This window comes from Neodiprion pinetum, chromosome 3 (assembly GCF_021155775.2).
Source record: "Neodiprion pinetum isolate iyNeoPine1 chromosome 3, iyNeoPine1.2, whole genome shotgun sequence".
In the NCBI taxonomy this organism is placed as follows: domain Eukaryota; kingdom Metazoa; phylum Arthropoda; class Insecta; order Hymenoptera; family Diprionidae; genus Neodiprion; species Neodiprion pinetum.
In genome coordinates, this window is record NC_060234.1 from 31,853,503 (window position 1) to 31,867,364 (window position 13,862).

Below are 13,862 nucleotides of genomic sequence, written 5' to 3' on the forward strand. Positions count from 1 at the left end.
TAACAATACAAGATGAATCCGTAAAATGGTAAAGGATCATCGATATCACTTCGAAAATTGAATGCTGGCGTAATCAGGCGCAGGAGAGCTTTGCCTGAGTACCGAAAGCTCCCGAAGTCACCCGAAGAACTCTCGCTCGATACAGCGCACGTGTCTGTCGGTTCGTGTCATTTTAGTGAGGAACTACACCGACTGCGGAGTGAACGGTATCGCAAGTTCGACAGTTGACGGTAGTGATTGTTAGTGGTTTTTATTTCCTACTGATTCTTTATAATGTAAGTATCAGGACACGTTTAATAAATAGTAACGCGCGTTAAGTGCACCAACAATAAGAGCTTCTTTTATGTACCGCCAGCTAATGAATACGTCTGATTTAAACCTACCGAATCTAATTCATCGCGAAGAGTCCGTGATAACAATTTCAAGTCAAGTTTTACACATCCAGAAGGTCTGAACATTCATCCAATTACGCAGAGTATAAAGTTGTCAAACTCTCGACTACTTGTCTATCATGCTGGATAAAACACAACCAATCTCTCCCGTTATACCTCTACGTTTTTCAAATCGATCTTGTCGGTACGTATTGGAAATTTTGAATTCATTCTGATTCATTGTTCATAAATGAATTGGAACAATGCGAATCTATCAATATCTGTAAGCATATTTAAAATACGGGTTGTATTTGGCTACGGTCGTTTCTAGTCGATATTAGGTTTTGGAAAAGAAAAAAATCTCGCGACTTGCTTCGACAGTGATTGACCCCTAGAGATATTTACTAATATTCAAACTTCAAAGTTAGGTTCTGATTCACCCGCCTAGCGATTTCTCGCGGTTTCGATCATCTAGTGGAAAAATTATATACTGTAAAGGTAGAGTACCTATCCTGATAGTATAGAGGGATGATTTCGTATCGGTTATACAGCGAAGTAGGTACGCTAAGGAACGTTTTAAATCCAAATCAAACAACACTTTACAGCTAGAACGTGTTGCGCAATAATTGGGCAACACTTTCGCCGTCAATCGCCACACTTGAGTGTAGTATGAATTTCGCAGACTCAACTACTCGACTTCATTCACTTGCAAATGATTGTACACACGTACATGTATTACATCTGTTTAACTTAAGATATTTAAAGAAATTGTTATTTATAAATATGCACAGATAGCGTTGAGAAGATTCAACGGCAGAGCTTGTAGATTATTGCGCAGTTCGAAGCAAGAAGTTGCATCGCCAACTGTCATCGACGAAAATTCCAAAATTCGCTTGTGATGTAAAAGAAATAATCGTTTCAATTAGCTCGACGAATAATTTTTGGGAAAAATTCTAAGTCTAGTCGTACGTCATTCGTCATATTACGATCTTTAGAAATAAAAAATGTGTATTCACATGATTACATTCCAGGAATTCATTTTACTCTACACTCTCAAGATACAACAATATACGATTCAGATTCATATTTAGGATACATTTTAAACATTTAACTGGGGGAGTATAATTAAATCCAATATCAGTACGCGGCCATCGTACTGACATTAGATTTCCGTGGAACGGAAATATTGCGTCTACTTCGATTCATCACTCATTCATAAAGGTTATACTCTTCACGAAGGACGAAACTTTCCTCCGAAAGCGGATCAGGACGCATTGATTATTCCAACATATATCCTTAGTCATATCTACCCTTACCCCCAAGACATAATATGTACATTGTTCACACCAAATTACAGACGTCTGTTTCACGATTACCGTTTAAAACAAGCGACTCCCACGTATATCGTCGATGCACGTAAAATATACATACCTATATAATATGTGCGGAAGTGTGATTGAAAATTTATCCGTAATTTAAACAATTCAACTAGATATGTGTGGGTCTAATATTGAACGTATTATGCCTATGTAATACGTCGAGTGATTGTCTGGACTGAATCACGTGAGAATAAAAACGAGTAAAAATATAAGTCTCTTACCGATGAAGTTGGACCTGCGAATAGATTTAATCTGCTCAGCTCATTGATTACCGAAGAACAACACGCGTTGTGCTCACAGGGTCAGCGCACAGCACATCGGCAGATCTTATCGCACTGTACGTGTACGTATGACCATGTACGTACAATCACGCGTGTAACTCTTCTCACTGTTATTTACTAAAGTGTACACACTATCGCGTCACGCACGCCATGTAAGAAGTGCGATCAACGCTCCACAGAACATGCTTGGATAGCAGACCTGAAATCACTGTCGCAAAGATTTTCTAAATCTAGACTAGACTAGAGTATAAATCGTTTATGCCGAAAGTACACCTAAGTTTTCATTTATCATGGAAGGATGATGGAAGTAATGAGTATAAATACAAAAGTTTTCATTCGTCTCGAAGTGCCGTTCTGAAAAGATGTAAAGCGGAAACAACATCGACGGAAATTAAAATGGGTTCACAACATAGTCACGAAGAGTCGATTGCAAGAAAAATATTCAAAATCAGTATTTCATTGTTTCCCCGATAAAATTACACTTCTGATAGAATAGAATCACTTTTCGAGCGTGGGACGTGATACGAAGGAACGCCGATTGACATTTCCCCTTTCTACGTTAATTGCGTCTTTTCCGGCAACTGCGGAATGTATAAATAATTGTTTACGTTTATTATGACATTTATTTTTTACTTAAATATATGTCAATTTATTTTCACATGCGTGTGCGTGCGTGTGTGTGAAAATAAACGTAAAAAATTCAACCTTGATCGGTGTTCTTATGGATTGTGAATTTAAAACTTGGAACTGTGATGTATTTGACATTTATACGTACAATGTACAATACAGGTATGAACATAACTATGCAAACGAACGGAACAACATATTCGCGAAATGTTATAACGCTATTTTATTCCCAAAACAGAAAGCATTTTATTCGACAGATGAACAATACAACGAATCGTCTTTTCCGCATATGGAGTATTACGTCAGTACCGCACACAGAACACCAAGTCAATTTTAGCGGCTGAACATACATTTCGTTCTCTTTGAAATACGGTATTCGAGTTCATCTTTGAAAAAATTCAAGTCACTGATTAATTTATGTACATTTGTACTGCAATTTTGGTATAGCGATTCTGGTTCCTCGGCTTGCAGATGTTACCGTAGCTGCGACGCTCTACAATTTCTCCGATTGACATGCGCTCGTAAATATGAATTAAATGAAATTGTTGAGATTTTATACATTTCATGTAATCCCAGCAAAACATCTTGCAACAAGATAAATACGATATGAACGGAATATTCTTGATGATTATATTCGTTATGTCATAGGTACAGTGATCGACAACCTTTTTCCACTTTACGAAAACCAAGAGAAACAAAACGAAAAGAAAAAAAAAATCGTCGATAAGGTATCTGATCAAATATTATACCAGATTGCAAGCAGTTAATATGTGTATAGATATATGCAGCCAGCTTGATTAGCAGCTACGATAAAGTCATCATATTGCGGTGTTTGACAAGTGAGAAATGTGGGAAAAGCGAGCAGATCGCATAGAAAGTACGCCCTTGATACTCAAAGTCATATCTCAATATTTAGCAAAAATTTGAAGCAGAGACAATATTCTGTCGGTAGAACCGAATTATACAAGCCAATTTTTGTACAAAAAAATGTCACGCAGCTCTTTTGCCGTTCGGCGAACCGTGTAAAATCTGTCAGTAAATAACGGTACGAAACAAATTATACATTTTCACAGTTTCGCAAAGAACAAAGTGTGTTTTTTTTTTAATTAACCACTTACTTGGTCAGAACTAATTCGCTTCTCAGATTTCCTGCAATTTGCTAAGTAGGTTATTGAGTCTCGTTTCAGCGTCAGCTGCTCTTCGGAAATGATGTTGGGAAAGAGTAGGCAAAGAGAAATACGGGGATAGCGTTCATCCAACAGTTCTGAGGTAGTTGTTAAAAAAATGTTCAAGAATTATAATCCATCGCGAGCTCAAGAGATAGGCGCAGAGTACTCGTTATCTCAATCGGATGATTAAGAATTTTGTTTACTTTTAACCAGTATCTAATGGAGCGAGTGCCAGGGTGCGTCGATATATATCTAGATAGTATTTCATGAACTTTGATTTGAATGAAGCGAGCTCAAAAAGATGCGAGTCGTATGATTGATCCCTACGATCAATACCACCTTTGTGGCACCATTTTATCACTTCAAAGAATAATCCCAAATTTGGCGAATGGCTGCAGTTTCAAAATAAGTCAATTTCAGTTTTAGATATCTGATTAAAAACCGAGCAATGTTGTAAATTACATATTAACCGGGTATCTATTGATGTCTTATCATGCTACACGAGAATATTACGTCTTTTGAATCCAATCTTAACCTGTTCCAATCTCGAATGGTCTTGTGAACTAAATTCTGAATACGACGTAGCTAGTCTGGCGTATTCGTCTACATTTTTAAAAAAGTAATATACGCTCTATAGTCAAGAATATTGTAATCGCATATGTAATCGTCAGACCATACAGACCGAGGAGTCGACTTGAGTTTGCCTTGTGATGTGCATATTATTTGTACTTTCGTAAATTCTATCTTCAATCGATGTATCTTTAGATATTCTGACGAATAAGCAGCATAGAATTGTATCCGAATATTTATTATTTTCTACCGTAATAATTAAACACATTGAATAGGTCTGAGGAACACGTTCTGCCTTAACTTCTTTCCTGTTTTATTCCTTTTCAGACTACCCAGCAACGATCTATATGTAATCGTTGGCCCTATTTTATATCTAGTACACGTGTCGCTTTTTTCACCACCAAATGGAAATGGCGTACGAAAAACTAATTATCACGCCTGTACAACTTACGAAATAAAACAGATTGTATTAGCAGCAACCGTGTGCGTATAACGTATCTGTAGGAGCAACGATATTCAAACAGTAATAAAAGCCTCATCCGCACATATGAAGCTAGATTCGAACGGGTAACATGTAATTAAAGTCCATCCAGTGTTCATCATTCTGGTAATGTTGGTTACAAAGCATCGTCCCGACTGAAAGTTATTATTTCGTATCTAACTTGGATAACTGTATTGCAATTTCGCGTAGGATAGTATGAATGCTGAGGGAATCTGGGTTAGAGTACTGCTGATGTGAGTAGAATTGATTAGTCGGGTTGGCAATTAATTATTGGCCTCTTGCCTTTGCAGAGATATAATTGTATAGTATGTCTCTTTTGGCAATTATCCATCACATGCATTGACAAGAATTACATGCAGTTGAAATCCTGATTACCCACAACAGAATTACCGCCGCGATTGCGTTCGGCGTGATCGTATCAAGGGACTGATACTTTAATAGTTAGATACTTGAAACCTACGCTCGCTGATTGACTGATTCGATAATCCTGATTATCATCATTTCTAAGTAGATAATATTCAAACCTCTGCAAATATTTCCTGGTATCACATATTATATACCTCAGTGTATTGCCAGATTTCAGTTTCGCCGTCTTCCAATCCACTCGGAGAAACGATATTCGATACGTGTGCATTTGCCTTTTTAATAACACTATTACTTAAATAATTCAGCGTAAATTAATGGTAGTAGGTTACACGAGTGATTCCATTTGATGAGGTATCGGCATATTGCTCATTCGAAGCTGATCTGTCCCGCCAATTTTTGCACCTAATGTGAACTCTAGATACATTTATATCACCGATTCGTGGTCGGCATGTTCCGAGTTCAACTCTTTGACCCGAAGTCTGAGATAATGATAACGATGATCGTTTAAGCTTGGTAAGAGATTAAATTTTAATCTTTCGTCGCGTTGTACGTATCATGTAACATAATTGTTCCTAAGTCCGGGTGATACACTTCGGTTTTTAGCATTATATAACTGAATATCAAACTGCAAGTACACGGTATGCACGTTCTGGCGTTTTAAAATTATAACGTCGTTAGCTACCGCAAGTACGATCAAACGACAAATTTTCACCCGAAGTTATTAAACTGCGTTTCGAACTTTCATCAGGGTTCAGGCTGTTTAAACCAGGCGATTCTTCTGACAGTGCGACCCTCTAATTCCCTGTCTCCTTATAAGTACGACTCTACTTCTGAATTATAATAACTTTCTCAGTCGAACTATAGAACATGATAACCAATCTGCGGAACCGTTTTAATTTATTGACTTTGTGATCGGGCAGGTTTTCTTACCAGCTGGAACAATAGACATGCAACGTATCTATATCTCTGCGGCTGCAAGCACTCGTCTCTTCAACGCTATCACTGCCACTGCGTCATTGTGTTCTTTTTTTCAGCTTTCTTATGCCTCGTATCACGTGCAATCATACCAACAACGAGATTGCTGCATGTGACGTTGTGTAACGAAGGTATACGAAATCCGTAAGGTTGAGAAAAATTACAGGCAATTTGTATCAACATTGCTCAATCATAAATTCGTTCTCCAACGACGCTGGCGATTGCCTAGAATCACGACGACGATCATTCTCAGCGACGGAGATGTTCCAATGTGTATAAGTTTTTACGTCGAATATTACTGATGCGCGTACCACGGTTTTCTCGAAGGCTCGCGATAATATAAATCAGACACGGTATGAATAACTGTATTCCGTTACGCAAATGATTCGCTCCTCTGTAGCGAATCGGAACTGATCACAGCCGGTCGATACCTCTTAATGAGAAGACCAGGCAAAGGTTTCTTCCTCTAATATCGGTTTTTGCTCTAAACGAAGTCTAGCAACGTTGCCCTGAGAGGACTCAGTTGAACAACTCAGACCACGGATATCTTCCGATCTGCGTTTTTTCTTTGTCCCATTAGTATCAGTCTCGGCAATACATTTCTACGTTTTGCGATTCCTGGCTCGCCGGATTGAAACTACGAACATGAAATGTACAAAACTTGAATTCGAAACGGAATGTCAAACGGATGTTTTTTTTGGAGTGTCAAAGTAGTGGATGACAGGTGATATTGTAAAAGCTGGTCTGCAGTTGTCGTCGCTGTATGATTGGAGTCCCGAGGGTCAAACAATGAAGCATCAGGCAGAAAATTTGGCAACAATTCTACACTCTGAGACTCGCGAGTTGCAAACGAACAGTGACCCAGTTCTCGCGAATGATGACCACTTTGAAAAGTATCGATTCGTTATTATATATCGCGACGTATAGAACGTGGGGAAAAGAAATAAAATCTCAGATATGAAATGACATCTATGTGAATTCACTGAATGGTTTCTGCGGAGATACGGAACGTCATCTTGGAGCACATTTTTACACCGGCCGTAGCGTACGAGTATACAAAGTATATTATACTACTGTATCCATAACGCGGTAGAAATTTTATTTCGGTATTCCGCACTCCTGTAATAGAAAATATTAAATGTAATTCCAGCCCATCTTGCTATATTCCTCCATATATATTTCTTGCGGTTAATCATATGTGCCCCGTTCAGCAAATTTCATACAAATCGATAACTCGTGCTGTCCTATCCCAAAAAAGCTATATAAAGCGCATTTCGACTTGATTCAGGGCGTTGAATAAAAGATAAGTCGCAAAAAAATGATCTGTTTATTTTTTATTGATTACGGTTTGCGCAAGAGAAGGATGACTTAAGTCTATTGACGCGAATCCATTACAAAGGACCAGTCGTTCTTCAATCGAATAAATTTTCACGATATCTCGATTTCATTCGCTTACTGATTTATAATGCTGCAGGCGAACAAAGTCGGAGTGAAAAATATCACAATTGTATAAGATCTTCGTCTCAACGGTCTTTTCACCGTTGGTAACGAAATGAGATGGACGCGATTATTATTGGAGCGGAAATCAGGTAACAATGCACGAGAGTCAGATCAAGGCTTGCGTGTTGTATGGTAGTGACGTCACGACGCTATTGAATCCTACATTGTCAGTAAATCTCGGGGGGCAATCAGCCTCAGGCGTCGTCCTGGTTTAAGTGTCAGATATAACAATACGCCTGTATATATTATATAACTGTCCTGAACTGCTTTTGCTTCGCGGGTCTCGACGGCGACGGCAGTTAGACTTGAGGGTTCAGAAGCTCTTTCAAATTTAGTTGCCACGACGTCAAGTATAACGCGTCAAGATCTCTTACAAAATTTCAATGGATGAGTGAAGACGGTAGCTGAGGGTGCATGGTGAAGATCTCCACTCAGTGGAACACCGAACTGATACGCAAACAATACAAACTTCAAGTTTTTACTTTGCAATAATAATTTTAACTTTATTCAGACCCGAAATTCAAAGTAAGGTGGAAATTGTATCCGCAATTTATTTAATCTTTTTTAGGAAACGGTGTTAGTTAGGTACAAAACGGATGCTACGGCTTAAATATTCTCATGAAAATCAGAGTTTTCTTTCGTGGGTTCGATTTTATACAAAAGTCGGTGTCGTCGTCAGTTTGTTTTTTCTTTTAAGTATAACATTGACGCCGCAATGAATTTTACACCTTCAAGTTTCACATCGGCCTATTCATCCTCACGCAATATTTACTCATGGAAATGTGCTCCGATATTTATTCAACTCGCATTACGGTGTCAAAATGGCAAAGCCTTAAGCCTGTGTGCTTATTCGCGTTCGAAGTGATGTATGCATGCATGTTTCATCGAGGCTACGTGCAGAATGTTGCCAATTATCCTTAGTTTTGCAACATAGGTAGGTAGTCTGGCTTCTGCACTATCTACACTATCGAGAATCAAAGCGTCAGCGAATGAATCAAGCCTTGACTGACTTTCACAGCTAACGCTGATCGGTGCAATTTCAAATATGTCGCACGTTAACGATGATCAGATTTGCGAGAATTCCGTTGCATGAACAATTGCGAGTAGAAAAAACGTTTCGGCATCAAAAGTCAAAATTGTACAATATTCATTTCAGGCGATAATTATTTGTAATTTTAAATTTCGAAACCTCCTGAACCAACGATGTCTGAAATTTTAAGCTTCCTATCTGCCTTACCAAATTATGTAAATGAAAAATACAGCACAATCGCGTCGTCACTATACTGCCTTCAAGAAACGTACATATAACCAACATGCTTACCAGATTTAACCAGATCCTGACGGTATCGTTCCTTTTTTTTTTAGGGTCCTGGGTGTTTCTTGCAGCAGCATCGGCGTTGCTCTCCTGCTACTCCTGGTCGTAGTTTGCGCTGTGAGCGATGCAGCAAGATATCGAATTAAATTTGTACTCTTTATTTTTCTCAGTGCAATAGCGGCGACATGGTGCATACCGATTATGCTCTTCCAGCCAGGACATTGGAAAAATGCGCTGTGAGTAACGCTCTTTTAGTAATTAACCGTGACACGTACTTACGACGTAACGTCAATTTTAATTTTCCACTCTATTACGGCGGACAATTCATACATTTTTTTTCACACTAGAGTAGGTAGTTTACCGCTCTTAAAATTTTCCAGTTGAGTATACCTAATTGACTATTGAAAATGTTTCTACACTAGAATATAGAGGAAACTGAAAACCTCAGAATTACTTACTATAAATATTTATCTAAGGTTTTAAACAACGTTTCGCTTTACGAGATAACAAAAACGTAGTGACTGACAATAATTACGTGTAACCTTGTTGCCAACCGCTAATGAGTCAAAGGTTCTCGCGTAATGTGTGCATTAATTTTTCACTAGCTACATTTTTTTCTGTCGGGTGTTCGAACAGTGAATATTCAAACTAAAAAATATTCAGACTTGAAATGTTAAAAAAGAAGAAAAACTAATTAAAAAATCGAGATTATAGACTTTCTTCCTCAGTATACGCATCCCATAAACTTTTATACCTTCGATGAAAAAAATCCACGTCAAATCAGTATAAACTAGCTACAGCTTGAGTAGCAAGCACGAGATTCTACGTAGGAACGGCAGTACGTATATTTATATGTATATATGCAACTGTGAGCTTTAATTTACAGCATACCTGCGTGGGGAGCACGACAAATTGCGAAACTCCTGGGAATACAATTTCATGTTCGTGGGAAGGAAAATATCGTCAAAGACACGGGTTGTGTGGTGTTGATCAATCACCAGAGCGGACTTGATCTTTGCGGTAAACCTTGTCATTGCTATAATCAATTAATGTCAATGTATGCGTAACACCAAGTAGATGGACACGCCTTTTGCGTGGAACTGCGTAAGCGATTAGACTCGTCGAATAACTAGACGATTCATTTTTTCACATTTTTTTTATGAATATTTACAATCGTACGGCAATCGAAATACAGAGCTAGACAATTTAGTGCACTGAGATTGACTAATTGTAAGATGACCTATTTTCGTTCGAACAAGAATCATTATTGTTTACAAATTATTTTCTTGGTCAGAGCGTTGATATTCCGGTTATTTTATTATTTACCCATAGTATCATTTTATATTTTCTACCGTAATGCCGTTGACGTAAACTGCATATTTCCATTGTTAAATCAGTTCCTGACCCGATCGATTTAACCCTCGTAACCGATTTTTATATTAAACAAATTTTGCATTCACAGTATTGGCAGAGTTGTGGCCTGTGCTGGAACGATGCACGGTGATTTCAAAAAAAGAGATTCTCTACTTGGGGCCGTTTGGCCTCGCTTCCTGGCTTTGGGGTACGATTTTCATCGACAGACGGCAAGCTGAGCAAGCACATAGCACCATGAACTCGACGGCGGACATTATCAATAACAGAAAGGTCAGTTCGGTCTACTCCGTTGAATATATACGATTATATTGTCAATTGAGGAATAATACAAGGAAATTGAACTTCAGTGAGCGCGTTGAATTAAGAGGAGAGCTGCATTTGTACGACTCAGCAATTGTCCAATAATGTTACAACTCTTCTATCAGGCAAAACTTTGTCTATTTCCTGAGGGTAAGCGGCACTCCGGAACGACGCTGCTTCCGTTTAAGAAGGGCGCTTTCCACGTCGCCATCGCCTCCCAGACCCCGATTCAACCGGTCGTCGTTTCGAAGTACTATTTTCTCAACGACAACCTCAAGAAGTTTGGCTCGGGTAAGTTGGAGCTTCATGTCGCGATTCGTATAGTTGAACTCATGGGAATCCAAAACATCGAAACACGTATTTTGGTATATCAAACGATTATTAATTACATCGGGAAATTACAGTCTGACGACAGAAGTATGGTTTTTATTCTATCTTTTAACATTCCCGAGAGCAATACAAACCCATGTCAGTTTTAACAATTGTACCTATAGTCCACGTAATTGTGACATTCGCCCGGACTGTAATGGATACTGTGTTAAACTTCACCGATGGTTAATTAATTTCCAGGAAAAAGTTATATCACCATTTTACCACCAATTTCCACAGTCGGAATGACAAAGGACAATATGGCGGAATTGATGGATGAAGCCTACGATAAAATGAACAAAGTTTTCCAAGAAACCTCTCAGGAAGTTCTAGCTTTACATGTCGACAATTCAAATTCGAAATAATGAGAGTAAGGAAATTTATGGGGAAAAAATTGTAGTAATGATAATCCAAAGAGACAGTGCACGAAGATCCAGACGAAATGGCAAATATATTGACTAATGCCAGCGTCATACTTTAAACACACGTAGAGTTGGAAATTCCATGGAAACTTGGATTACTGACCTTGGCGTCGCTACAGTAAGAATTCGTGTACCTAGTAGAATCGATTGTTGCCACATACAACTATTTTACATGAAAAATTCGAACAGTTGTATACGTGTAAACGTTATACGTATACAGTATCCCGCACAACATTTTTTATACAGACTTTTAGATGATGTCGACACATTGTAAGGAAAGCAAAAAAGAAAAAAATATATAAGTCGTCTATCACGCACACGCCTGTTATATTGTATACGCGATATATGCATATAAATGTTTACCAACGATCGATTGTGAACTGAAACAAAACTAACATATCCAAATTACGACCGATCATATATCCAATTATAGTATTACGTAAAAGTCGTGTACAGCATATGAAGAAGAGTAAATGTCGGGTGAATTACGTTTTCTTTTCTATCTCAATCTAAATTCTAACGCGATTCATTTTTAAACATTTTAAGATTGCAAATAAAAATCTGGTAACATGTTCGAGTTTTGGTTAAAATTCATAGAGTTTAAATTTAGGTCGGCTATTTCATCAAGGTGAATTGATTTCCAATCGAATTGAAGGTATGGGTGAAATTGGATCCCAGCACCATTTACTTGAACTGATTGTGAGATCTTTGATGTTTTTTTTTCAAAAGCGATATCTTTACATATGTAGATTATTATTTAAGCCTAACGCACATTCGCTGGTTAGTCCCACAGCAGCTGTGCACAAACTTTATTATTTATGTTGGTAACAGGGACTAATCTCATGTATATACTCCGACTACTTCGGATTAATGTGAAATATTTTTCTGGTGTTGATTGTTCATGGTCTCTAGAAATTTTTGTCATGACATTAATACGACGCATAGGAAAGACAAAAATGAACCGGCGCAATTCAAATAGTCTCGTGACACAACATAACTTCTGGTTCCCGAAATACGAATGTATTCGTACAGTTTCTTATAAAAAAAACACCTTCTTCCGTTATATTTATCAAAACTTTGGAAATTTTGAGGACAAAACTTTACTAGTCCGAATGGCTAAGAACTTTGGGTGTTTTTAACCCCGTTTTTTCTATTTTTTTTTTGTTTTTCATTACAATAAATTTTTAAGATTTTGAATAATCAAGGTTTTCCGATGGTTCGTGGTTGTACATTGATTTTCGAACTCTGTAAATACGTAGTTTTTGTGTAAGTATTGGAATGTGAATTAGGTATCCTGAGCTATTATAGTGGCCTTAAAATAAATCTAGAATATACGCGCGATTGAGAACCTCGTTATTGTAATAACCCAAAGAATTATTCAGTGGTGATTGTCATTTACCCAAGTAACGCAGACATATCGATATTAATCTTCTAAATGCAAATCATATATCCCAGTTGGCGGACGGTCACAAAACATGTTGTTTTTTGTAACATCATGAAAAATTTCGCCCGCTGCCTTTGAATGTAACATTTGTAACGCTTTTTTTTTTTTTTATTTTATAAAGAACATTTTGTACCTGTTGGTGAACTGCTAATCAGCAATTGGATCTGTGTTCAACTCATTCTATTTTCCAATAATTTCGGAATATAAACTCTCAGCTTCAGTACAATCAGTGCACTGCAACGGAATACGCCAAATATTTTTATTCCAACACTTTCCTTTTGAAAGTCTGAAGTCATTTGATCAGCAATCAAAAACGGTTTAAAGTGTAAGTGAAAATATTGAGGAATTAGATTAATTACCCCGCACACAACGTGCATGACCATTGTGTAATAGTGTAAGTCGGTAATGATGAAAAGGCAAGTTGGTAAATAGTTTAAGAGAAAAATGTACAGAATAACTTTTTCCAATCTCCGCTCCATTGTTCCTGGTGTGCATACACGTATAAAGCGTGTATGCATCTACGTATATATGTAGTTATGTCTGTCTCATTAGGCAGTAACGACAAACTATGTATAAATATATAGGTATATTTTTTTCTGTACTAAATATCACGACATACACTATTTCTAACTGTTGATCAACACGACAGTTGATGTGAGGGCTTATTTATTATCCGTATACGAATAGTTGATAATATTATACGTATATTGTACTGATACAGTTATGGTACTGATTGTTGTAGTTTATGATATAATTACGTATATGATGTAGGTAGTCGCGAGCACGTGTAGAAATGTTGTTATTATTGTAATAAATTATTTTAAACTATAACTGCCGAGTACACTAGCCTCCCTCATGCTCAAATCCCATTGATTGATACTGTATATCTAATAGAATC

At 37.5% G+C, this 13,862-nt stretch overlaps 1 protein-coding gene across 3 annotated transcripts; it reads left to right on the top strand.

Annotated features, from left to right (window-relative positions):
* The first annotated feature begins 160 nt into the window (after nt 1-160).
* Nucleotides 161-13,795, top strand: LOC124214699 (1-Acylglycerol-3-phosphate O-acyltransferase 2). Of its 3 annotated transcripts, XM_046617259.2 has the most exons (7): nt 167-275; nt 356-576; nt 9,106-9,291; nt 9,942-10,075; nt 10,518-10,699; nt 10,855-11,020; nt 11,300-13,795. In XM_046617259.2, exons 2-7 carry the CDS (start codon nt 512-514, stop codon nt 11,461-11,463), a joined length of 897 nt encoding a protein of 298 aa, XP_046473215.1. In that variant the 5' UTR covers nt 167-275; nt 356-511; the 3' UTR covers nt 11,464-13,795. The 3 variants fall into 3 exon arrangements, with proteins under 3 accessions (XP_046473218.1, XP_046473215.1, XP_046473216.1); XM_046617262.1 differs by lacking the exon at nt 356-576 and having other exon boundaries at nt 161-275; XM_046617260.2 differs by lacking the exons at nt 167-275; nt 356-576 and adding an exon at nt 8,339-8,674.
* Nucleotides 13,796-13,862: the final 67 nt, after the last annotated feature.